General features: G+C 52.6%; 1 protein-coding gene and 1 long non-coding RNA gene across 2 annotated transcripts in view; both read right to left on the bottom strand.

Annotated features, from left to right (window-relative positions):
- Positions 1–6,828, bottom strand: part of Lamc3 (laminin subunit gamma 3) — a 61,472-nt gene extending 54,644 nt beyond the window's left edge. Inside the window, 1 exon segment of the mRNA NM_001107830.1 lies at positions 6,375–6,828. Coding sequence (NP_001101300.1) covers positions 6,375–6,774 — 400 coding nt within the window. The 5' untranslated portion in view covers positions 6,775–6,828.
- A 5,900-nt stretch (positions 6,829–12,728) lies between these two features.
- Positions 12,729–16,047, bottom strand: LOC134486281 (uncharacterized). Its single transcript, XR_010065088.1, has 3 exons — positions 15,939–16,047; positions 13,447–13,643; positions 12,729–13,069 (listed from the first exon to the last, which is right to left on the bottom strand). It is a non-coding gene; the product is annotated as an uncharacterized LOC134486281 (long non-coding RNA).
- Positions 16,048–25,454: the final 9,407 nt, after the last annotated feature.

Below are 25,454 nucleotides of genomic sequence, written 5' to 3'. Positions count from 1 at the left end.
ACACTCTCTGGACCCCCCAATTCCGTAGTCATGTGGGTTCCATTGACAAGATGCGCTTCATTAGCAAGAAGTTCACAGCTCAGGGAGAAAAGGTCTCAACTCCACACAGAGAACAGTCAATCTCTCTTGGTCCTCCAGCCCTCACAAAGGCTATACAGAGCCAGGTACCCTTCCGCCAGGGGCTTGCTGGGTACTCTGGGGAGACAGGAGTTCTGGGAAGGGGATGCAGATACTGATGAAAACAAAGAGATGTGTCCCCAGCCCTTGATGGTTCAGATGCTGTGGCCGACATGGCAAAGGCCACCTGAGAGAAGCACCAGCATGCTAAGGCACATCTACCCCACCAGCTGGGACATACAGCCTGTCAAGACCTGGGTCTGCCACAAATCGAGTTGGCCGGCGTCTGGTGCTGACCTGGTGGGTAGGCCAGGCTTATTTTTGGAAGATGGAAAGAAAACAAACTTTAATTACAGCCATCTGGGGATCCGGGAGGGGTTGGGGCGGGGGTGGCGCCAAAGGGGCAGCGAGATTTGAGCTGTAACACATGGGCAGGCCAGACTGATACCCACCCGCTGGGAACCGGTTCCAGTGTGAGAATGATCCCAGGCCTCAGTCCCAGGTCCTGACACCCATCATCAAGTTCTTCAGTTCCCAAGCAAGGCTCTTGGCAGTCTTGGGCATCTTGAGTCCCTGTGAAGAACTGGGTGTTCTCGGAGATCACAGAGGAACCAGCCCTGTCCCCTCTGTACTACACCTAACAGTCAAACTGTCCAGTCTGGGGCTGGAGAGATGGCTCAGCGGCTAAGACCTCTTCTAGAGGTCCTGAGTTCAATTCCCAGCAACCACATGGTGGGTCACAACCATCTGTAATGGGATATGGTGTGTCTGAAAACAGCTACAGTGTACTCCTATACATTAAATAAATAAATAAGTAAATTAAAAACGCAAAACAAAACTGTCCAGTCTGGCCTTGTAGAGGACAGGTTTTCTCTGGCGATTGCATAAGGCTTTGTGTCAAGATCACTCTGAGGTCGGTCGGGTCCCAGCTGTGATTGCTGGAGTCTACAGAAGGGGGATGGGCATTCCGGACCACCATAGCTGGCCATAAATAAACACGTGTAATAAACAGGGGCGGGGCGGAGGAATTGCTAGAGAGCAGGGAATCCAGAGAGTGATGGAGCGCTCTGGCACACGTTAATTCTTTGAGCTGAAGAGGACACTGAGTTGAGAAGTACTTGCCTAAGTATATGGAGAGATGAGAGGGGAGTGCTTTTCTTTAAGAAATGTACAGAAAACAAGAGACACGGTGGCAGTGGTTTTGAGCGTGGTATTAATCACATTTGCAACTGTCATGTAGTCACTAACAACGTCACCTCGCGGCTTCTGCAGCTTCCCAAACTGAAAGCTTGTTCTCTTAAACATTAGCGTCTCATCGCCTCCCCAGCCCCTGGAAACCCCATCCCACTTTCCGCCTTTATGAATCTGACAGCTCAGGAACTTTCTAGAAGGAGAACCATGATGTGCCTGTCCCTCATGACTGGCTAACAGCCCTAGTGCTCACTCCTATTGGATCACGCATCATTTTGCTTTGTTTCTGGGTAAACACTGCACTGTGGAGATGGTCTCCACACAGTTGAGCTGCAGCCTAGGTCTGAGTTGGGAAGCTCAGGTGGACGATGGAGGCCTTTGGGAAGACAGATCATCTCAGAAGTGGGTCATGATTCCAGCATGTGAAATCGGGGCATGAGATCAATCGTTGTAGGCCTTGCCTTGGAAGGGCCAGGGCCAGGCAGGGAGGAGGCTAGGTTTTAGAATAAAAAACGAGAAGGGCCGACCTTCACTCCCTTGCTCCTGCTGGGGAAGCTCGGTGCTGAAGAGTCACTCATCAAATGCCTGGCTTCTCCATGACTCATTGGATAGCTCAGTGCCTCAGTTTCCCCGTTTGCAAGATGAGAATAACAATCTGAGGAGGGCTAAGCGATCAGATTTCTGCAAGGCTCTTGAACAGCAGGTTCTCAAGTGACTGTCAGCCTCCCTGTCTGGCCATTCGATGACCGACATTGGCTAAAAAGCAGGCAGGGGACCTGTTGCTCAGGATGGAGCGAAGCTGTAAAGCCAAGGACCCTCGTCCATGCCACGGCAGTTCAGAGCTGGTAATGGGGCCACACTGGACCTAGTCAGGAGTATAAGCAGGTACAGCCCTGAGGGAGGTCCCTGGAGGAGGGCATCCTAAGCTGGATAGACAGCACATGTTCCCTGCCTCTCCCCAGAGCTTGGGATCTGGTACCCTATGGGTGCCCACTGGTTTATGAGTTAGTCTGGATGACTGGATGTTGAGGAGAGAAAGTGAACCTGTAGAAGCGAGGGCATTTACAGCAAGGACCCACAGGATGAGAAAGGAGAGCCTTTCGTTTACCTGGAGAGGACCATGGTGGTAGACAGAGCAGGTTAGGTGGAAAGAGATCACAGTGGCCCAGAGTCCACTTACTCCCTTCCCCCAATGAGGGACATTCTACCTTTGCAACTCCTAGATCACTGTGGGAGGTCCTGAGGCATGGGGACAAGGCCGGCTGGGCCTAGGGCCACTTCTGTGGGTGGAGGGAGGCTATCCAAGACCACTGCCTTGACTCTTGACCTGCCTGAGCCTAGCATTCCAGCCAAATCCCCCAGGGAGGTGGAAGGAGGACACTGTCCCCAAGCTCTGACCCTAGCCAAGGCAAACATACCACCCACTCCACAGGAAGGCACAGCTGAGCGGAGGCTCAAGAGACTAGGGAGCTTTGGGGCTTCTGGGGGTGGGGTGTCCTGTGGGGTCTCTGGTCCAGTTTCTACCCAAGCCAAGCTCTTCTCTGTGACTGTTTAACCTCTACACTTTTCTCTGAGCCATCTAGGCTCGGAGGGTTCCAGATCTATGCTGCCTCCATCTGCTTCTTTGGGCCTAGAGCACTCTGACTTCTTCTGGAGACTCTCAGCACCTTCAGGCCTTGAAAGGCCACTGCTGACCCTCCCAGCTGAGGCTTTTGGGCCCCATATATTTTCTCAGACTTAGGTTTTCCCCACATGGTCTTATGGTTAGCTTGCAGTCCTGGACTTAGCTGTATTCTTTCTTGGGGGATGGGATGGAGGTTTGAGAAAGAGTTCTCAATGTAGTCCTGGCTGTCCTTGAACTAACTCTGTAGACCAGACTGGCCGCCAACTCAGAGGTCTGCCTGCCTCTGCCTCCTGAGTGCCAGGATTAAAGGCGTGCCCACCACTGCCCTGCCATAGCTATATTCTATGGCCAAGAGCAAAGGTTCTACAGGTCCTGGCAGGTGGTGTGGGGATGATTCTATTTCGCCCTGCACTTGGGGACCCGGAACTCAGAGAAATATTTCTATGGTCCTGGGAGAGTCCTGACAATCCAAGACAGGACACCAAGAGCCACTGCACTGGGTTCTAGGGTGGAGATGCAGAAAACTCCATGCCAACCTGACCCGTTTACTCTCTGTTCTAAGTGAGAGCCCTGGAGTTGAGCCCTGTGTAATCCCAAACAACCGCTTCATCCTCAGAACCTCAGTTTCCCCACCAATGCAGGATAAATTCCTCCCGGCTGAGATGCTGGTCCTTGAACAGTCTGTCATCCAACGACCCTCTATTTCCCCTTCTCCCATCCACCCCTCACGCCAGCTCGGCCAGCTTCTCTAGGCATTAGTCGAAGCCCTGAGAGCAGTCAGCTCCACCAAACAGCCCCACTGTGGCCTTTCACCACAAGCAGGGAGACATGGCCCAGCAGCTATTGCGGGATAGGATTTAGACCAGATGTCAGGAGCTGCGGGGAGCTGGGAACGTGGTGACCTCCCTCCCAAGCTGACCTCCGCCTCCTCTTCTCCCTGCTCCTCACCCCGACCCCCAGGGGACTCTGGCCAGAGCTGCCTTCTACTTTCCACTCTTAAGAGCCTTCATGAAGGGGGGGGGCACCCAGCAAACAAGGGCAGCAGAAAAACAGAGGGGCTGTTCCCAGCCCACCTCAGCTAACAGCCAAGGCCCTCTGGATTCTGGATATTATGAGTCCATGGGCTTAGCTACAGCAGAATTAAGACACCGAGCCCCCAGATGGGCCAGCACAGCAATGACCTGGGTCGGGATGTCTTTTGGAACAGGGTGAGCCCTTATTCCCTGATAGAGAGCCCACCCGCAGTGCTCAGCCCCCACCCAGGGCTTCCAACTCCATGAGGACCATGACAACTCCAATCTGAGCACCTGTGGCTGTCATATTGTCCTCAGAGGCGGCAAGTGTTTTTATTTTGTTGTTTGTTTGTTTGTTTGTTTGTTTTGAGACAGAGCCAGGGCTAGTCCAAAGCTCTTGATCTTCCTGCCTGCACCTCCTGAGTTCCATCAGTTTATGTCGAGCTGGGGCTGGTGGAAGCCAGGGCCTGTGCCTGCTAGGCAAGCACTCTGCCAGCTGAGCTGCTTCCCCAGCGTTCCTCTTGTCTCCACTGTATAAGCAGGGAAACTGAGGTACATCAAGAGCACTGCCTTCCAGTGGATGGTTTTATTATGCCTGCACTCAAAAATTGTCTATTGCATGATGTCTACCCTATCCTGCTTTCAGACCCATCAAGAGAACTCTGAGCTGACCAAGTGCCCAGGATGTGGTGTGGCTGTTATCCATCCGCCCACCCATCCACCCATCCATCCACCCATCCATCCACCCATCCACCCATCCATCTATCATCCACCTATCCACCCATCCATCCTTTCATGGTACAAGCCCTCTGTGCCTCACGCATGTGCGAGTGTGTGATGCCTTTGCTCACTCAGAGCCCAGGATCTGTGGGTTCCAGAGGCTGCTTGTTGAAGCATCTAGAGGCTGCAGGAGCACGCATCAGGCAAAGTGTCAGCAGAGTGTGAGCAAGGCTGCCCTCTAAGGCAAACACAGGGCTTCCCACCCTGACAGCACCCCCCTGGTGCCCGAGGCTAGAGTTCCCTCCTTGGCATCTGGATTTCATGGGCACGTGTGACAGCCTTTGTTAGAGAACACAGTGTCTCCTTCCCTGCCCCAGATTCCTCCCATGGCCTTGAGGTCTTGCCAGCCCCATTGGCCACCACCTCCCCTAGCTTCCTGTCTGGGCAGACCCCACCCCATCCAAGTTCCACCTCCTCCTCTCGACAGTCAGAGGCAATGTGTCCTCGCCCCTGGGAACTGGGTTTGGGATGCAAAGGGAATGTGCTTGCCTCTACTGCTGAAGGGGTTAAATGTCCTTCCCACCTCCCCTTTCTGGGGACAAGTTCATTTCCTAGTCTTTGTCAGGGCTTTGCCACCCATGGCTGGGAAGCACCGGCGTAGTCGTGGGTGGCACAGCACATGCCAATTTTATATCCTGACCTCCATTGCACAGGAACGTGTGGGTCCTGACTGTCATGTAGTAGCTGTGTGTCTTTGCACAAAACACTTTAACCTCTCTGAGCCTCCAGCTTTTCACTGGGGCATAGTCTCGTCTGACGGTGTCCAAGCTCCACTCAGAATGTGCCTGGGAACGTTTAGCATCATGCTGAGAATGTATGCAGCTCAGGGGAAGAGTGCTTAGCTAACGGGCTTCCTTCTGCGGCTGGAGACTGCCCTCGAATGAGATTCCAGTAACGAAATGTATGGATATTGGCTCTTACTAGGACACAGGAAGGCTATAGCCTCAGGTCACGTTTAGTGCTGAAATGAGTTATGAAAATATCAAATCCAAGTTATCAAAGCTTTGGGAGATTTGCACAGTATCCAGGGCATACCAAGGAGCCTAAGAAGGTCACTGGGCTCATCTGGACTTGGAGCGGGCAGAGAAGAGTCCAGTTTCAGTGTAGAAGTGGATCCCTGGGTTCCCAGCCCCAGGGGCCCAATGCTCCCTCCTCTTGCCTCGGGCTGGGTGGAGCAATCACCAGCAATGCAGAGGGGCCATGCCAAATGCCCAGGCTGGCTATCCAGTGGCAGGAAGAAGCCGACTGTCCTGCCCAGGGTGCTGTAGCATTCGCGTTTGGTGGCGACTCCCCTACCTCCCATGTCCACAGGGCATGGGAGGTGACCATCAAAAGAACGAGGATGGACCTCCTTAGAGGAGGATCACCATGGAGGTGTCACCCCGCCGTCTCTAAAAGTTAGTTCTTCCAGGGAATTGTTGCTCCACCCAGTCCCACAGTTCTGCAAAAGCTGAGGGGGGCTTTCTGCTCTCCCAAACCTTTAGGGGAAACCCTTGGGCCAGCCTCCTGCTACCCAGGGCCTTCAGATTCTGACTCCTTACCTGTGGGTACTATAGCCTGCCCCAGAGTGCACAGCCCTCTGCGGGGTGGGGTGGGGTGGGGTGGGGTGTCCCATCGTCTGGAGACAAGGTGACAGGGTGCACGCTTACCTAGATGCAGGGTCAGGTTAACCGAAGTGGGATACTGCACCCCGAAGGCCATGGACGGACTTTGCCACCAGGTGCTGTCATCAGGGCTGTGGAAGTCTGTGAGGTAGGAGGCGTCGTGGCGTCGCCGGGGGTCAGCATCATCACAGCGCTGGCACTGTGGCCCAGCTCCTGGTGCCCCCACGTGCGGACAGAAGTCCTCTGGGGGCTGTCCGCACGTGTGCGAGGCCTCGGCGCGTCGGCCGAACGCCGCGTTCTCGAACTCAGGCAGACAGCGCTGTGCGCGTCCCGCACCGTCGTAGCAAGAGCCCATGCCCGCACCCGTCGCGCAGTGCGCCTTCAGCATCACCAACGCCACACATACCACCGTTGCCAGGCGGGACAGGATCCCGGACACAGCCATGGCCGGCGCCTCGCTCCTCACCGCGCCGGTATCTACTCTGCGCCTTGATCTGCGCTTGGCCCCTCTGCGCTCCACTAGCCCCCAGAGTCCTCCCCAGCAGGCGGAACCCGAAGGCATCTGAGGGCGGGACACAGGCAGGCGACACCCCACCATCAGAGCTCCGTCCCTTCGTGCTCACCCCCACCTGCTGGACGTGCCTGGGAGTGCCTGCTTGTTCTGGCTAGGCCGCGGACTCTGGAAACTGTGAACCTGGCTCTTCGATCCTCCCTGAAAAATGGTCTCGGTGGTCATTATGCTAATGGATACTTCTATGGGAGCCATGCACCTGGGTACCTTTCTGAGCGGAAAGGCAAGACAAGCACAGTCTTCACCTGACAGAATGACCCTGGGGAGTTTCCTCCATACCTGCCCAGTGTCCTCCTTCAAAAGCGTTGGGCTCCTGTCTTCTGTCCTCCCAAAGCAGATATTTTCTCCGGGGATTTACCAAGGGGCTTCCTCTTATCAACAGAGGCCTCCCTTTCCCTCCACCAAGCTAATGTCCTTCCCACAGAACCTTCAGACCCCTGTAATCAGCAAAACAAAATGATCCCATGGTAGGGACACCCAGCTGAGCTGGACACGGATGGTCACCTCCCCACAGCCCAGGTTAGACCCAGGAGGAGTCCAACCTGGCATGAAAGTTGAGGCGGTCCTGAGTGCAGGGCAAATTGGGGTGGGGAGCCTTGTGCTGCCCCAGTCTGGGGCCTCCTTCCTCACACTGCTAGCTACGGGACCACAGGGACACCTGGGGAAAAGGAAAAAGCCAAGTTTGGGATGAAAATGGACTCCTGTTGCCTCTTTGGGATGGCCTGAATGTGCTGGTCCCCTAGGATGGGGCGAGCTGGTGACAGTGGTGACTTGGAACGCCGAGGAGGCCAGTGTTCTTTGCCTCTGACTGCAGAGCAGACTCCCACACCCCTAATATCTCTTAATCAAGGACTCAGCTTGGGTGAGGTCCTTAGTTACTGTCTCAATTCAACCTACAAGGCTTTTATTGATTTGCTTGAGAGACCGTGTGGGCGAGGAACCCACGCTGCGAGGCACAGAAGTCATTAGTCTCACGGTATTTGGGCCCCTTCTGTATCGCCCATGGGGCTGCAGCAGAGCCCACACCTTGTCCCACTAAGACTGTCTCCAAATCTTCTGCTCCCATCTGCCTTTGCAGCGAGTGTCCCTGGGTCTGGCTTCTGCCTTTCCGGCTGAATTATTCTGGTACACACGGGGTACCAGAGGAAGGAATTTTCTTCATGTATTTCGCTTCCACAGTCTATGTTGAGACCCTTGTGTGCTAACCATAGCCTTGATAGTACATGTGTGTGCACAGGGTGCTCGAGTGCACGCGCGTGCACACACACACACACACACACACACACACACACACACACCTGATGCAGTCAACTTAGCAGTGGTGGCTGTACTGTAGTGGCAACAGCTTCCTGGGAGCAGTGTTCTTCCTATGTGGCAGCCTCTCAGGTCCCTCCAATCTTCCGCTGAGCACATGTGACAGAAATTCCTAAGCACCCGGGCAATACGTGTTGCTCAACTCCCAGATCATTGAAAATAATCGCCACAGCAAAACCAAGATCCTGCTCTCACAGAGAGAGCCACTGAGAAATAGCACCATGATCCTCAAGACTGGCTAGTCTGGACGCTGGCAAACACCACCCTCTCTGTGCTTGGGCAGGGTGCAAAGGTCTCGCAGCCCAATAAGAGGAATGGTGCTTGTCACATCATAGCTACTAATGACACAGCCAGCCACAGCAGCTGACATACAGAAGTGGGGACTTGGGAGAGGGAGCCATGACCAGTTCTGTGTGGTGGGAGTGAGCTTCCTAAAAGAGGTTGAGTGGGGCGAATGGTCTGGGAAACACAGAGGGGCTGTGCATTTGCCGAGGCCAGGAGGCTAGTAAGCAGGCCATCATGTTGAGGTGGAGAGCGGGGCCTGGTAATGGGATGGTACAAGTCCCATGTCACGGACTTGTCTTTGCCCTGTACAGGGACTTCAGGCCGGGTGGAGTCAAGAGGCAAGAGCCAAATGTGCTTCACCCTGGTATCCTCCAGACCTGCGCCTTGTGGCAGCCAGGGGATGTTGGTGGGGTGCACAAAACTCCAGTCTGGTTTTGGGTCCTGGGCTGGAAGTGATGGCCCCTTTCAGGGCCTACTGGATGATCATCAAATGGGCCAGCATCCCTGGAAGTCTGTCTTGCCCCGACTAGTGATCTCAGTGGAGGTCTCAGTGGTGCCCAAGATCCCCTGCTTTTCTTTTCTCTGAGTCTCTAAGGTGTTCAGTGTCAACCACCTGGTGGCGACATTGGCTGCATACAGAAACAGGCCTCTCTTGCCTCCAAGGGCAAAAATATGGTGGCCTGTGGTTGCAACTGCTGTGTGGAATTGACCAGCCAAGAAGCCAGATGGGAATGAAGTCCAGGGAAGGTTGCCTGCCTCAGCTCCACAAACAGTTCCCCTGTCTCTCTTCCAGACCCGTCCTTCGCCGCCTAGGTCCCAGCATGTCAGGCTAGGCTACGTAATCCAATCCAGTGGATTGGCTGACTCCGGGCGGGCCTCAGAGACAAGAGTGACTCCCAGGACACACAGAGCTGGGGGGGGGGGGGCAGAATCAAATCTCCAACTGCCTGGGGGCTGCAGTCATGTTGACCTTTCTGTCAAGGAGCCTGTGCTCCTCCCATTTCACCACACTCTGGATTCACTCACACATTCAACCCTCTGAGGGGTCTACCCTGTGCCGTTTAAGATGAAGCTGAGAAGGGCCACACTGTGGCTCAGTAGTAGAACACCTGCTGAGCATGTGCAAGGCCCGGGGCTCCAACACTGCAACAAAATACAAGGCAGGAGGCGCTGAGGAGGGCCTACCACTCTGGCCCAGTGTCTGTCCCCTGAAACCAGGACCCCAGTAGTGTAACCCAAAACCCACAGAAGCTCCAGGCCACATGGTCTATTCCTGTCTAACCTGAAGCTTTGAGGTCCAGTCTCTGAGCCCTGCATGACAGTCCTTGCTTCCTGCTTTGAAGAGTGAGAGCCCTGCACCCCAAGTGCACCCCTGCAAGGGCCATGCAGGCACTGGTTTCGCAGTGCACCATCACATGGCCTGCTGGCTTTGAACCCCGCTTTCTCCAGGACAGTTTTGTTTGGGACCCCTATGAGACAGCAACCTGGGAGGGAAAGGGACAGTATGGCAGGAGCTTCTACACCTTAAAGAGGAAAGGATGGCACGGGAGAAAAGGATGGGGTGCAGAGAGCGAAAAAGGAGAGGCTGGACTGGCAAGGGGAAGGAAGGAAGCAGGCGGAACTCTGCTCTAGGCAAGGGTGTCATGCAAGGTTCTGGAGGGACAGCATGCCTGAGCCAGCTCCCTTAGGCACACGGTAGAGCACCCTATCCACAGTGGGTTGGATTGTGTGGGGGGCTTAGGTGTTTGTACACTGTCCAGGCCCTCTGTTTGGGCTCCCCTCCCAAAGCCCACCTACCAAGGGTTAAAACCTTCCAGGCAAGGAGGAGGGAGCAAAGCCTACGTTGTTCTGATTTGCTTAATGAACGTTAATTAAGGAGACAGAAGATAGCTGATTCTTCTAGGACAGAGATGAAAGACCCGTTAATTAAATCTTGGGAGATGCTGGTGCTGTTGATCCTTCCTGACAGGGCTCAGCCTGCTGGGACTCAGAGCCCAGCACCCTGGAGGAGACCATGCTCTGGTAACCCAGCTTAGGGTCCTGTCCTGGATGCCCGGGGAAGAGGTCAGGGCTGGGTCCTGCCATGCTGAGGTCCCCTGGGTAGAGTAATACCTCAGTTTCCCCTCTTGCACAATGAATGCCGTTCTGGGCTTCAGGCTTCTGTGCGACTACCCACATGCCTGCACCTCAGTTTCCCCTTCCATTAAGTGGGGTACTACTTGCTCTGCATGCAGCGCCAAGAGCATGGGGGGGGGGTGGAGAACTGGAGTCTGCCATGGACTTAGATGTGGGAGGATCCTACAAGGCCCTACCCTGTTAGATAACAGCAAACCCAGGAGCATCCTGCAGGGTTGTTGTAGGAAACACCTTTCCATTCTGCTCTGATATACTCACTCCTCCACGGTTGCCTGCTCTGTGCTCCTCTATCCCCCAAGCGTCAGGGCCACCATGGTGTAGGAGACATAGACTGTCAGTGACTTTATCAACTCCCCTGGAAAATCAGGGCAACGGGGAGACAGTGACCTAGGAAGCAAGCAGACAGATTCAATGTGTCTGCTGAGGAGCCTGGAGGAGTTCCCAGGGAGGCACAAAGCAGGGCAATCAGGAAGGCTTCCTGGAGGAGGTAGCAGCCTGGACAAGATGGGATTTGGCGGGTGGTGGGGGTGACATGGAGAGGGAGGGTTCAGACAGATTGGAGTGGACAGGGTCCTTCAGCTGTCACCTCTGAAAGCAACTCACTGCAGGGAGCTAACAGTGTCAGACGGGCAGAGGGACAGCATTGTCCTGGAGGCATGTCACCATTCAGCAACTGTCTCAGCTCTTCTGTTGCATTCAGCCATTGCCAAACCCCGCCCCCCGCGCCCCAAATGTGCGATGAGTGAGCTTAGTGATCCGGAGATGTGAGGAAGCTACTCCTGTGGGTGCAGAGGCTGGAGGCAGGGATCCGAGGGATGGGTGGGATGGAAGGATCCTATCACTTGGAGAACTTGGAGGAACACAGAATTTAGGAGTCATGTGTCAATCATCAGTGAGGTTGAAGAGGAGGTGTCCTGCTTGGTCTGGAGATGTCAAGGAGGGCTTCCTGGAGGAGATGAGGTCTCCACTGAGACCCGGAGAAGGAGGGAGGATTGGGGAAGAGCATCCAGGCAGAGGGAATAGCATGTGAGAGGCTGAGGTCAGGGAGGAACGAAGGGGAGTAGTGAGAGGTTGGTGAGGTCTGAAGCAGAAAGTGGGCGGTGTGCAAATGCCCAAAGGAAGGCAAGGGGTGTGGGGCTCAGAACCGCCTTCCTGACAGCTCAGGAGCCAGGCGGTGTGGACCGCCCACTCCAGTGCCTAGGTGGGCTGGCAAGATGCTCCCTAGGGGAATCTAGGTACTCTCAAACCAGGAGTGGGTTGGGAGCCCAGGAAAGAATGGTGGCCTAGGCAGGGCAGGTAGGGGTCAAGGGAGCAGTGCAGCCCAAGCATGAAGTGTGTGTGTGTGTGTGTGTGTGTGTGTGTGTGTGTGTGTGTGTCTGTGTCTGTGTCTGTGTGGTGTCTGTGTGTGTGTGAATGTGTGTGTGAATATGTGTGTGTGTGTGTTTGTGCATGTGTGTGTGTCTGTGTGTGTGTGTCTGTGTGTCTGTGGCAGGAAGGGAAGCGAGGGTGGAGATGGGGGTCCCTGACTGCTGCCTGGGTGGGGTTGTGAGCCTGACACTGAAGCACAGGTGAGTAGCAAGGAACGTGGCCTAAAGAAGACAGAGCAGCGGCCATTTTGAGAGAAGTGTCTAGAAGCCACTCTGTGTGTCCTTGGGCAAGATTGTCTTCCTCTTCGGGGCCCCAGAATTCCTAGCTGTATGATGAAGGAGCCTCAGAGGCTGTGCTAGGAGCAGCTTTGGGGTCTAGGCGGCAGAGCCCATTCCCACTGGCACTTCCCCTGGTGCCCAGTGACCCTTCTTGGGACTGGTACACTTCTAGAAAAGGCTGTGGGTCTGATACATTCTAGAGAGGGTATACATGAGGTGCTCAGTTAATCACACAGGATAAAGAACAAGTGAATGGACGAGTCGACGTGAGAGCAGAAACCAGGGAGCATGCCAGGAGAAAGCAAGAAGCCGGCGAGGTGGCTCCTACCTCCCACGGGGTTGGGGGTGGGGTTTCCCCAGAGACCCTGGCCCTTCAGAGGGGAAGTGAAGGCCAAGGGCAGGGAGGGAGCTGGCAAGCCCTTGACGGAAGTGATAGAGAGCCGCCTCTGCTTTCACGTGGCTTTATTTTGAAAACGTGAACTTTACAAATGTCAGAGGAAAGGCGAGCTCCGGTCTGGGACTGCGCTGGGAACCGCTTAGCATTTGCATGACTTTGCTAATGGGTCTCTTCTGGGTGGTGGGAAATTTATGTCCCGCCTGCTGGGGCCCCTGCTGAAGGCTAAGGCCAGGGGACATACAAAATAAAACAGTGTGGCTGCCAGATCTGAGATCCCCCGCCGGCGGCGAGCAGAGCATGGGTAGCAATGGAAGCAGGTAGGCTGAAGTGTTGAAACTGCAGGTCCTGCCTCCTGCTCATCCCGGCCACGGGATCCCTCTTCAGGATGGTCCTGTCAGGAAGGGCATTAGCTCCACACTACCGGAGTGGGAAACAAGCTTCCAGAAGCCAAGAGACTCACTTAGTCAGAGAGCCAGGCAGGAAGTGAAGCTGCCTCCAGCCCTCCCGTGACTCACCTTCCCCCTAGTGCAGGGGCTCTCAACCTTCCAGAGGTTGATGACTCTCTGGTACAGTTACTCTTGTTGTGGTGACCCCCAACCATAAAATTACTTCATTGCTACTTTGTAACTGTAATTTTGTTACTGTTTTGAATGGTGGTATAAGTATCAGATATCGGGATATCTCATGTCTGAGCCCTACAAAAAAGTTCCTTGATCCCAAATGGGTTGAGACTCACAGGTTCAGAACTGCTGCTCTAGGATCACTTACCATTGGCTCCAGTATCCTTGGGTCTGTGTGTGGGGAGCTCCTGCTAGGCCTTGGGGCATGGTAAGCACACAGCACCCAAACCCATTCTTGTCCTCATGGTGGAGTCTCAGAGGAAGTTGCCACCTTCCTAGGTTGCTTCTTGGTCCTTGTTTGCAGCCTGCTTTGCTTAGGCGAATTGTCTTAAAGAAGAGTTGGGCCTGAGGGCAGGGACAACATTGGAGACACATGGTTTGTGGGATCTGTGCTTTTGTGACTGTTATGTACACACAGGCATGGCACCTTTGAAGGTGTAGGCACGGTGTGTGTCTAAGTATTTGGGTGTAGGTGGGTGTTATGTGGGTGTATGAACACGCAGTACATATGTATGCTGTGTGTCTGTGTGTGCTGTGGAAAGATGTGGTATGGTGAGTGCATGCACATAGTATGCAACATGGGTGTGTGTACCCATGTGTGTACATGTGGTGTGGCATGTAGGTGTGCGTGCTTGTGCTGTGTCAGTGTGCATCTGGTGTGTGGACATGTGTATGAGGCTCTGGTGCACATGACACACATGTGCTATGTATGTATATATGCACCAAAGCCAACCCAAGGTCCTGTTTAGTCCTATCACAGCCTGGGGCCCTATGGCCAGTAGAGATGGTCCTTGGGGCCAGCTACTGGGCATTCTGTCACCACCAAAAGGAGGTCATTGAGGGCAGGACACTACTGGTTCCTATGACCATCAGTGCTTTGCACTGTGAGTGGCTGTGTCTGTACCTCATGTGTCTGGACTCTTCTTGTCTTCTTGGGTCCCCCTTCTCAGAGGGTTGTGTTACGGGTGACTCGGCCTGGTTCTGAGTCTGAGTGCTTTGGAGAGGGAGGCAGGTTATCCCTGCCAGGAGCAAAGCCTCCTGTCGGGCCTCCTGGCACGCATACCGGAGAACCTGACAGGTGACAAATGTCACAGGCCTCATGTACTCTCTGCCCACTTGAGAGTCGGGACACCCTCTCCTTAGCCTCGAAGGGAGGTAGGAAGAGGGACGTCACGGCCTGGTGGCAGGCAGAGGACAGGCAGGGCAGGCTGCCAACTGAGGCCCCTAAATAACTGACTGACCGGCCCTTCTGCAGCTCATCCCAGCCGGGGGACAGGCTCCGGCTTCATAATGTGTGATCGATGGGCCTAATATGGGATTGGAGACGCCGGGCTGGCAGCCCCGGCCTGGCCTGCCGGCTGCCATTCGCCCATATATTTATTTATTTATGGGTTCTCCTCGATGGCAAAAGTCCAAAAACAATAAAAGAAATTGAATTGCATATCAGATAGGACATCAGAGGGAGATACGGCCATAAATCGCACCGTATTTATTCCATAAATATCAGCGCCTCGCGTGTAGCCAGCGCCTGTTACCAAGTTATAATCAGAATCTGGTCCCCCTTGACACTCGCTGCCAGCCCCTCCCCATAGGACAAACAGGCTGGATCCCCAAAATACATAACAATTTGCTCAAGCCACCTGCCCCCATTGAAGAAGGCATCTGCTCACCCTGGCTGCCCCACCCAAAGAGACACTTGTATTAGAGAAAGGACAGGAAGTAGTTCTTGTGACAGGCTGACTAGTTTCAAATGCACAGAGCGTGGTGGGGTTGTAGGGAGTGTCCCCAGAGCTTCTGTCCCCTTGTGGCTCATTCACCACAAACTGAACGTCGAAGTACCACATTCTCTCTGTGTGCCACGCTCGGTGTGGGCCTGGGCAGCCCGCTATTGCCACAGCGATTGCCACAACAGAGGTGACAATCTTCTAAAGAAGAAAGGTTTGCTTTGGCTCTAGGCTTTGCAGCTCTAGTCCCTGATTGGTTGGCCTTGTTGCTTTGGATCTGTGATAGGCAGCGCACCATGACAGGGTGGGTAGGGCATAACCTGTCCATGTAGCCTGGACTCAATAGGCAGAAGAATCCATTTTTTTTTTTTTGGTTCTTTTTTTCGGAGCTGGGGACCGAACCCAGGGCCTTGTGCTTCCTAGGTAAGTGCTCTACCACTGAGCTAAATCCCCAGCCCCAGAAGAATCCATTTTTTAGATTGCTGTGTAGTATTCCACTTTTGGAAGGTATACTCGTTCACCTACTGCCCTGTGTGGACACCGGACCAAATGGACCAGATTTCTAATCTTAGGCTATCAGGAAGAAAGCTATGAGCACTCTTAAGTGAGACCTTTTGTGAATGTCATGGGTCATTGACACCAGGTTCTTTAAAGTGGCTGCGACATTTCATCCCCGTGCCCCTGCCAGCAACACATGAGAATTCTGGGTGTCCCTCTGGGTTTGGGTAGGAGACAACGCCGTCTTTCCTATTTTAGCCATTCGCTGGCTGTGCACAGAGATATCCACGGCTATGATTTGCAATTTTACTGCCAATACTTACTCAGGGGTCTGCCTAGCCTGCTCACCCTGCCCCTGTGACAGCCCTCTGCGCTCTGCCCTGTCCCATAAGCCAGAGCAACCTTGATATTACCTCACCCCATTGGCTGAGGACTGGACCCTGGGCTCCTTGGTCCTCTTCTCCCCTTATCCACCTGCTTACTCTTTCCTTCCTCCCTCCCCACCTTCCCGGTCTCTTCTCTGTGATGTCAGCGTGCTGGTAGTTACCGTGATAACCATTTCTAGGAGCCACCAGACAGAGAAGGTTATGAGGTGAGGTTTCACCCCACCACGCTCTCCTGCCACAACAAGGCCAACCCCCCCCTCGAAGCAGACCCAGTCACCGGGCCTGCCAATTGCCAGAGGCTCAATCAAGAATTGAGATAAATCTGACAGGCAACTGATATGGGCTGCCTTAGTTCTAAATGAAGGGGAAATTCACAGAATGTGAAATCAACCATTTGTTCCTCTAGTGAGCAAGCTGTGGGCGGTCCGCTCACACACAGCTGTGGGACCATTGTAAGACATTTCACTGTGGCAGCCATCTTGCCCTGACTCCATCACGTCTCATGTGATCTTAATTCTTTTTTTTTTTCTTCTTTAATACCTCAGGAGACTGACCCCAGAACTTAACACATGCTAGGCAAACCTTCTGCTACTGAACTACATCCACCCTCTACCCTGTCCCCAACCCCCATTTTTCTTTTTTGAGACCCAGTCTCATTCTGTAGCTCAGGTTGGCCTGCAACTTCACATTTAGCCCAGGCTGGCTTTTATTATTTTTAAAAATGATTTATTTACTTATATTTTAATGTGCGTCTGTGTTTTGCCTTCATGAATGTCTGTGTGCAGAGTCTCTGAAACTAGAATTACAGACAGGTATGATTAGTTGTGGGGGCTGGGTTCTCTGGAAGAGCTGTCAGGGATCTTAACCACTGAGCTGTCTCTGCAGCCCCTGACTGGCTTTAAATTCATGGAGATCATGAGGCTGCTGGCTCCTCAGTGCTGGGATTAGAGGAATCATCTCTAGGCATAAATCTCTGGGTTTCTCCTTCCTTCCAACCCTAGACTTAACCCTGTTAAGTCTAAAAGTCTTCCCCACAGTGTAACGGGGGCAGTTAAAATGCACCACAGGGGCTAGGGGATTCCTTGGTTCCCAGAAGTGCCTGCCACAAAAGTCTGAAAACTCGAGTTGCATTCCTAGAACCCACATAAAAAGAAAAGTCTAGGATCCAGCCCTGGGGTAACGGAGACAGGAGGACGGCTGGGACTCCTGACCAGTTAGCTCAGCCTAGGCAGGGGCTCCAGGCCAAGGAAACCGGTTGTGTTTAAAATTATCTCATTACATTTATTCATTCATTTATGCTAACGGCTGTGCAAATGCTACGGTGGTTTGCATCTGGAGGTCAGAGGACAGCTTGTGGAAGTTTTCTCTCCTACCAAGTGGGTCCCAGGGAGCAATGGCAGTACTTCAGGGTTGGTTGCAAGCGCCTCTCTGTGCTGAGCCCTCTTCTCCTCTTGTGTGTCTAAGGAAAGCAGGCCTGGGGAGATGGCTCACCAGCGAAGACAATGGCCACTCTTCTAGAGGATCCAGGTTTCATTCCCAGCACCCACGTGGCAGCTTACAACTGTCTGTAGCTATGATTTCAGGGGATCTGGTGTCCTTTCTGGCTTCTGTAGGTACCAGGCATATAGGTCATAAACACACACACACACACACACACACACACACACACACACACACACGCACGGGGTGGGGGGCAGGGGGGTAAATCTTTAAAAAGAAAAGACCCTGAAGAGGGATACCTGAGGCAGATCTCCACATGTGCACACATGCACAAACATGCATGTCTGAACCCACTTACCCACCCACCCACCCCCATACATAAAAGGGAAATGAGATTAGATATGGGGGTAAGGTTGGCTGATCAGGCTTCCTACCCAAGCCAGGCGCCCCACTGCCTTTCCTGCCCCATCCTGAGAAGAGACAGTGAAGGGCCCTGGCTGATTTCTCTGCTCACTGCTGGTGACTCTGCCTGAGACAGAGTTGGGACAATCCAGGGTGACCTGGCTCTGTCATCCCACTCTTCCAGCCTGTCTCCCTTCCACCCACAGAAATCTCTCCTTCCCTCTGGCTCCTAGCTGGGGGAGGGGAAGAAGACCCAATTTATTTGGCAACAAATAAAGAGCTGCCCGATTAAGAGTGGGGGGGAGAGTTTAAAGGAGGAAAGATACGTCGGCTAATGCCATCTCCCGCGTCTTTATATTCTGAAGCCGATCGTTCTGGACGCGGGCAGAAGGCCTGATTTAATATCCTCATGGAAAATACTGCACCTGATCCAATTACCACGGGAATTTTGATACAGTCAGCAGTCAAGATGAAAGATTCAGAGACGCACACCGCAGGAGTAAACACACAGACCGAATTACCCACGCTCCTCCGGGACGACTTAGGAGGCTCGGGTCGTGGTGAGGGCACCTCGGGCCAGACCAGGGGGGCTCCGTGGAGGCTGGTTGCACAGCCCCTGCCCGGCATCCTCGAGGCCATCCACGCCTTTCATCTCCCACGCAGGGAAGTCCTGAGACACGGCAGCACGGGTGTGATGTAGTCCAGCCTGGTCCTCTCACCCTTTCCCACTCCTAATTGGTACTCCATCTGCCCACTCCTGCCAAGACTAAACAGGTTTCACCCTCACTGTCTGGGCACCCATGGTGTCCTGCTGTGCTTCAGGAAGCCAGTGTCTCTCTGCTACTCAAATTCTTCAGCTGCCTCTAGTTCTGAGAACATTCACCTTGCGGGAGTTACCCGCCGGGTCCCACCCCCAGACTGCGTTCTCTATCGGCCTTTCTTTAGGGCTGTGATTCTCAATCTGTGGGTCGAGACCCCTTTGGAGGGGTCCAAACAACTCTTCCACAGGGGTTGCCTAAGACCATCGGGAAACACATATATTCACAGTGAGATTCATAATAGTAGCAAAATTACAGTTATGAAAAGGCGAAGGAAATAATTTTACAGTCAGGGGTCAACCACAACATGAGAGACTGTATACTAGGGTAATAGCATTGGAAGACTGAGAACCATTGTTCTTGGGCCTCCTGCTTCTGCCTGTGTGTGGTTGTGGCTCCGCCTATGTCGGTCTTGGCGGGATACATATTTCCATGAGCCTAGGTTACAGGGTAACAGATTCGGTTTTACCCTTCGATGTTCCCACCCACTCCAGGCCACACCTCCCGGCCTTCAGACCAGGTCAGCCTTCCTAAGGCTCGACTTCCGCCCTTTGCCACATAATATCTACTATTGAGGTCCCACGATGTCTGTCCCCGCTGCAGGGCTTGGGCCACAGAGAGATCAGCAGGACCAGAAGCAACTTGTGCCTGGATGGCCCTGCAGACTCTGGACAAGATCCTTGTCTGCCTGAGCCTCAGTTGACTCATCTGTAGAAATGGAATAATCAGGTCGAGTTGGCAGACGTGAGGGAGCATGACTGGAGAGGCAGGGGCATGGTGGAATACATAGGGTATCTGGTAGACCCGCGCTGCCCAGTCAGATCTGCGCCCTGTAGTTCTACAGGGCTCGGACTCCTCAGCTGTGACAGGGGTCGGTGGGGAAAGAGCTGGTATCTTCCAGGCTTGACACAAACATGTCTGTAGCAAACATCAGACCGCCTTTTGAGCGCAACTCCTGCCGCCATTGCTACTCCTCCATCTTCCATCCCCACCCCCACTCCCTCACCCCCTCACTGCCACTCCCATACCCTTATCCCACCCCACCCCCACTCCTACACAACATTTAGTGTCTTGGTTGCTTCTCGAACATTGTTTAGGCTCCAGCAACCTCCTCACGCCCCACCGTGGTAGAGTGAATTAAGCCCGCATAGGTGCTCTCTGCCAAATCGTTATCCGAGCTCCCCACCCCCACCCCACCCCGTCCTTCTGTTTCAGGACACCCAGCTTAAAGCTCTGAGGGCTTATATCTTGGGAATGAACCACCAAATATGGTGTAAACAGGAAGATACAACTTTTGTTTTGCTTTGGAGTTTTGGAAAGTTGTTTTGCTTTGCTTGTTTGTTTCTGTTTTGTTTTTTGAGATAGACCTCTCTTAAAAAATAAAAAAACGGGGCTGGAGAGATGGCTCAGCGGTTAAGAGCACTGACTGCTCTTCCAGAGGTCCTGAGTTCAATTCCCAGCAACCACATGGTGGCTCACAACCATCTGTAAAGAGATCCGATGCCCTCTTCTGGTGTATCTGAAGACAGCGACAGTGTAGTTATATATAATAAATGAATAAATCTTAAAAAAAAAGATTTTATTATTTTACACGGGGTTTGCCTAGTATACACAGGGTCTGGGTTTGATTCCCAACATCATGCTAAAAGAACTAAATAAAGTTTATACTCTAGGTGCTTAAAATATCACAGCAAAATTCCACTTCCTTGGGCTAGGGATGTATCTCATCATGAAAGCACTCCCATAATACTATGATTCATGAAAAAATTAACTGGGGGCTGGAATGATGGCTTGGAGGTCAAGAGCACTGACTGCTCTTCAAGAGATCCTTAGTTCAATTCCCAGCAACCACATGGTGGCTCACAACCATCCGTATTGAGATCCGATGCCCTCTTCTGGCCTGCAGGCGTACATGCAGGCAGAAAGCTGTATGATGTATACATAATAAATAAATACTCAAAAAAATTTTTTAAAAAATTAACCAAATGACTTTATTATTTTATATGGGTTGGGCATCTTGCCTGCATGTGTGTGCACTGTATACATATACATGCAGTATGCCGTATGTGTGCCATGTATGTCTGTGTATCACATGCATGCCTTGTATCCCCAGAGGCCAGAAGAAGGCACTAGATTCCTGGAACTGGAGTTACAGATGGTTGTGAGCCACCATGTGGGTGCTGGGAATCAAACTCGTGTCCTCTGGAAAAGCAACCAGTGCTCTTAATTATTGAGCCACAGAGCTCTGCTCCACTCCTAGGGTGGCTCTTAAGCCCAGAGCGAAAGTTCTTAGACAACAACTTTGGGACTTTGGTTTTAGCATTGGTGTTAGGTTGAGGAATGTCATACACAGAGAAGCACTCCCTTCCGTAAGCCCTGGGTAGATGCTCCACGTGACTGCCTTTGTTGTGCTGTCAGTACTTGCCAAGCTTCTTTGAAGAGTTATTAAATTACTGCTCTGCCCCAGCTCCAGGGCCAATCCTTGATGCTTTCAAAACACTTTGAACTTTCTGAATACCCCACATGTATTTGGCTTTCTAAGTCTTCAGAGCCCACTGAGAGACCGGCCCTGCAGTTCCCCTCTTACACAGAAGCTCACTGTGTTAGCAAGTGTGAACCCCAACGCTCATGGCTCCTTTCTAAAGTCTGCAACTCACAATTCTGTGTCCAAAGCAGGGCCGGGTTTCCCAGGGAGAGTCAGAGGCTTAGCTCCTGCTTTGAGCACAATTCTCTACAACTCAATCAATGATGGCACCACTATGTTGCTCATATGTGGTACAAAACACTCCCCAGAGTCTCTGGGTTCTCCCAGATGTTTAGATGTTTATATCAAACTCTAGGGCTTCTTGGGGTTAGTGATGCTACCTTAGCATTGGAATGATCTCACTACTCCAGGGGACTGGAAGGTTACCTTCTTAACTGATTAATGGTCCGGCTGGATACTACACACACACACACACACACACACACACACACACACACACACACACGTTCAACCCATCACCTGTAAGAATACAGAGCGCCTGAGTGGCCAGGGCTCTAGGCTAGTCAGTCTTTGGTTTCCCTCCCTGCTCTCATCAGCCTGAGCCCCTGCCCAGGGCCCCTGACTTGATTCCGTTGGGCTAATTCACTTACAGCTTCATTCTGCTCTGGTGACTCCATATCCTCCTCCTGGTTGGTTCAGCGACTATGGAGGACTTTTAATGACAACGATTGGATTCTGTGGATCTCCCAGGGCTTTTGTGGCAGTGTTGAGGTCACCCCAAGTACAGGAAAGCATTATTACCCAGGAAGAGACATGAGTGGGGGACAAAATGTGTATCCCCAAGGCCATAAGGATGCCCTGTGTTACTTCAGCACAGCATCTGGCCAAGGCCAGCGCCATGCATACTCAGGAAGAGAAGGCTGGCTGCAGAAAAACCTTGGGATTCGGGAGCACACAGGTCTGGGAAAAGCTCCTGCCACCCATCTTTATGGGCTGATTGTGGGGTCAAGTGACACTCTTTCCCTAGTCTCACCTGGAGCAAGCTCTTTTTTTTTTTTTTTTTTTTTGGTTCTTTTTTTCAGAGCTGGGGACCGAACCCAGGGCCTTGTGCTTCCTAGGTAAGCGCTCTACCACTGAGCTAAATCCCCAGCCCCCTGGAGCAAGCTCTTAATCCTGTCTCCTTGATAACAGGTGTGAGTTCTAAGCAGGTCTGATCTCTGAGCAGGAGTAGGTGCTGAGCAGAGTGTGAGTACAAAGCAACAGGTGGGAGTACAGCTGTGAGTTTTGAGCAGGCATGAGCACCTGTGAGTATAGAACAGCCGGTGTGAGTGCTGAGCAGGTGTGAATTCTGAGCAGCAGGTGTGAGTGCTGAGCAGGTGAGAGTACAGCTGTGAGTTTGGAGCAGGCATGGGGGGTGGGAACCTGTGAATGGAGAACAGCTGGTGTGAGTACTAAGCAGGTGTGAGTTCTGAGCAGCAGCTGTGAGCGCTGAGCATCAGGTGTGAATGCTAAGTATGCCTATCAACAGGTGTGAGTGCTCCATTGGTTTATGTGCTGAACTGTACTTGTATTGAGTGGCAGCTGTGTGATAAGTGCCAGCTGTGAGTACTGAGCAGGTTTGAGCACTGAGTAGGCCAGGTCCTGTGTCGCTCTGCATTCGTACCAGCCAGCAGCTTCTACTGTGCTCTGCCCATGGATGCCAGAGCTGATTCTGTGCACTGTATACTAAACACTTACTGGCCTCACGGGAGTGGCCATCCACATCATTGCACTCACAAGACCATGGAGGAGGGACACAGTACCATGACTCTGACTGATTAAAGTGCTTGCCCAGACCCTCACAGCTCAAGCTGAGCAGCCTGAGAGCTGTGGCAGGTGGTGTGAATAGAGTAGGGTGTGAACGGAGTAGGGTGTGAATAAAGGAGGGAGTGACGAACCTTCTTTGCTTTTCTACTGTCTGTTTGGTTTTTCTTTGTGGGTCTTCCCTTCCCTTTCCTTCCCTCCCCCTCCTTCCTCCTCCCCTCTTCCCCCTCCTCCCCTTCCTTCCCCTTCCTTCCTCCCTTCCTCCCTTCCTCCCTTCCTTCCTTCCTTCCTTTCTTTCTAGATGGAGTCTCACTGTTGTAGCCCAGGTTGGCCCAGAGATAGAGATCTTCCTGCCTCTGCCTCCCAAGCGTGCTCTTAGGATAAAAGCAGACAGATGGGGAGCTTCACAGTCCTTGTTAGAGCTGAGCAGATCTCTCTTCCCTCTCTTGTCCTTTCTCTTCCTCTCTCCCTCCCTGCCTCCCTCCCTTGCTCCCTTCCTTCTGTCTTCCTGCCCTCTCTTTCTAGGGCCTTAAATTCACAATCCACATGTGTGAATTATCTACTACAGTGTCTGGGTCTAGTAAATTATTAATAAAGTTTAAAAAATGAGGTGTCGCTTGCTCTTCCCTGGGTCTATACTGAGTGTTCCCCTGCTGATGGCGTCCACAGATCTCCTGCCTTCTTTTCACTGGGGCTGAGATGAGGCTGGGGTTTCTCCAACCTGCCCTCTCAGGCCTGCACCCCCTCATAGCAGCTGTTGGTTGCTCCTGGCCCCAAGGGGAGTTCCTAGAAGAGGCTGTTAGCGCTCCAGTCCCATTCTATCTCTGTCCTGTGAGCTCGTGTTTCAGATTTTACCTCCCCGAGGTCTGCTGGCTCTGCAGTGTCCAGTGCTGGCTCGGCACTCACCAGCGTTACTTGAGAAGACAAAAAAGAAAAAATCCAGATTTCTGGACTCCCCACCACAGCCTCGAGTCCCATGAGCCTGTGCACAGTTTTCCGTTACATAAGAAGTGACGCTTCGTACTTTACCGCCGCACTATTTCATTCTTAGTATTGTGACAAAACAGACATAAAGCCACCATTTTATCCATTTTGTGGTACACGGTACACTGGACGCACTGACATTAGGCACACTCAGTGTTGCAGAAACACCTTCTCTGCCTACTTCCAGAACCTTCTAAGCACCCACAGACATACTTACCTGAATAGCTGGTACCCCTTCCCCATGCTCAGTGCCTCTCCCAAAGACTTGGTAGCTTCTGAATACCTATTAAAGATTGATTGATTGATTGATTGATTGATTGTATATGAGTACACTGTAGCTGTCTTCAGACACACCAGAAGAGGGCATCGGACCCCATTACAGATGGTTGTGAGCCACCATGTGGTTGCTGGGAATTGAACTCAGGACCTCTGGAAGAGCAGTCAGTGCTCTTAACCACTGAGCCATCTCTCTAGCCCTGGGCATCTCCTATTAAAGAAATGGTAACACAGCCTTCCCAGTCTGGCTTCTTTCACTCAGCATGACTTTAAGGTCCGTTCACAGTTTAGTGCATGTGACAGTTGGTTTTAATTGTCAGCCTGACTAACTCTAGAATGGCCGTTCTCAACCTATGGGTCATGAACCCTTTGGGGGTCACATATCAGATACCCTGCATGTCAGAAATTTACATTATGACTCAGAACAGTAGCAGAATTACAGTTATGAAGTTGCAACAAGATAATTTATTGTCGTAGGTCACCCCAACACGAGGAGCTGTATAAAAGGGTCTCAGTGTTAGAAAGGTTGAGACCCACTGATTCAGAACCAGCCGAGAAGAGAGTTTCCATGAAGAATTGTCCAGGTGGGGGGCTTGTCTGATGAGGACAGTCCTGGTTTGGATGGTGCCATTTCCTGGTTTGGAGTTCTGAATTATGGAGAGGAAGAACCTGGTACAGACATTCCTTCTTGGATGTTGACTGTGGGTGTGGCCAGCTGCTTTGTGGGGAGTGTGTGAAGTCCTAGAGAATGAGCGTTGCTGACTGAGCTTGGCAGGGGCCCCAGTGCCTGAGGCCCACAGAATGACAAAGACCTCCATCCACCGTCTATATGCAGATGTTGACGGCGCCTAGAGAAAATGTCCACAACAGCTTCCTCCTCTTGGGTGTTTACAGGGACTCCCCTCCTATGAAGACTAGCTACACTTACCTCCTCCTTCAGGGGTGTGTGTGTGTGTGCGCGCACTCACCTATCATTCTGTTTGGACTGGTGGCCACACTGATCTCTACATGCCATGCCATACTCAGTTGGCACCAGAGCCTTGGACGGCATCTCTGTCCACAACCATATTGTGTATTTCCTTTGGGCTTTTGCTCTTTGGGGCGTCAGCTGCACAGGTGTGAGTGCCTCTCACGTCTATGCCTGGTATTCCAGAAGTCTCCAGTCATGCTTGGCTTGTAAGTCCCCACCGTCTCATTTCCTCAAGTCACGCTGGGAGACCAGGCTCCAGAGAACTGACATCTGTCCCGTCCACAGCAGTGGAAGACAGAGGTGCTCAGGCTGTGAGCCTTTCTGAGGTCACTGTGCCAGGCCTAGCACTGCCACCAGCCTCTGATGTCAA

The sequence above is a fragment of the Rattus norvegicus genome, chromosome 3 (genome assembly GCF_036323735.1).
Source record: "Rattus norvegicus strain BN/NHsdMcwi chromosome 3, GRCr8, whole genome shotgun sequence".
Taxonomy (NCBI): domain Eukaryota; kingdom Metazoa; phylum Chordata; class Mammalia; order Rodentia; family Muridae; genus Rattus; species Rattus norvegicus.
The sequence above is the reverse complement of the archived record's forward strand: the minus strand, read 5'-3'. Positions and strand labels throughout refer to the sequence as shown.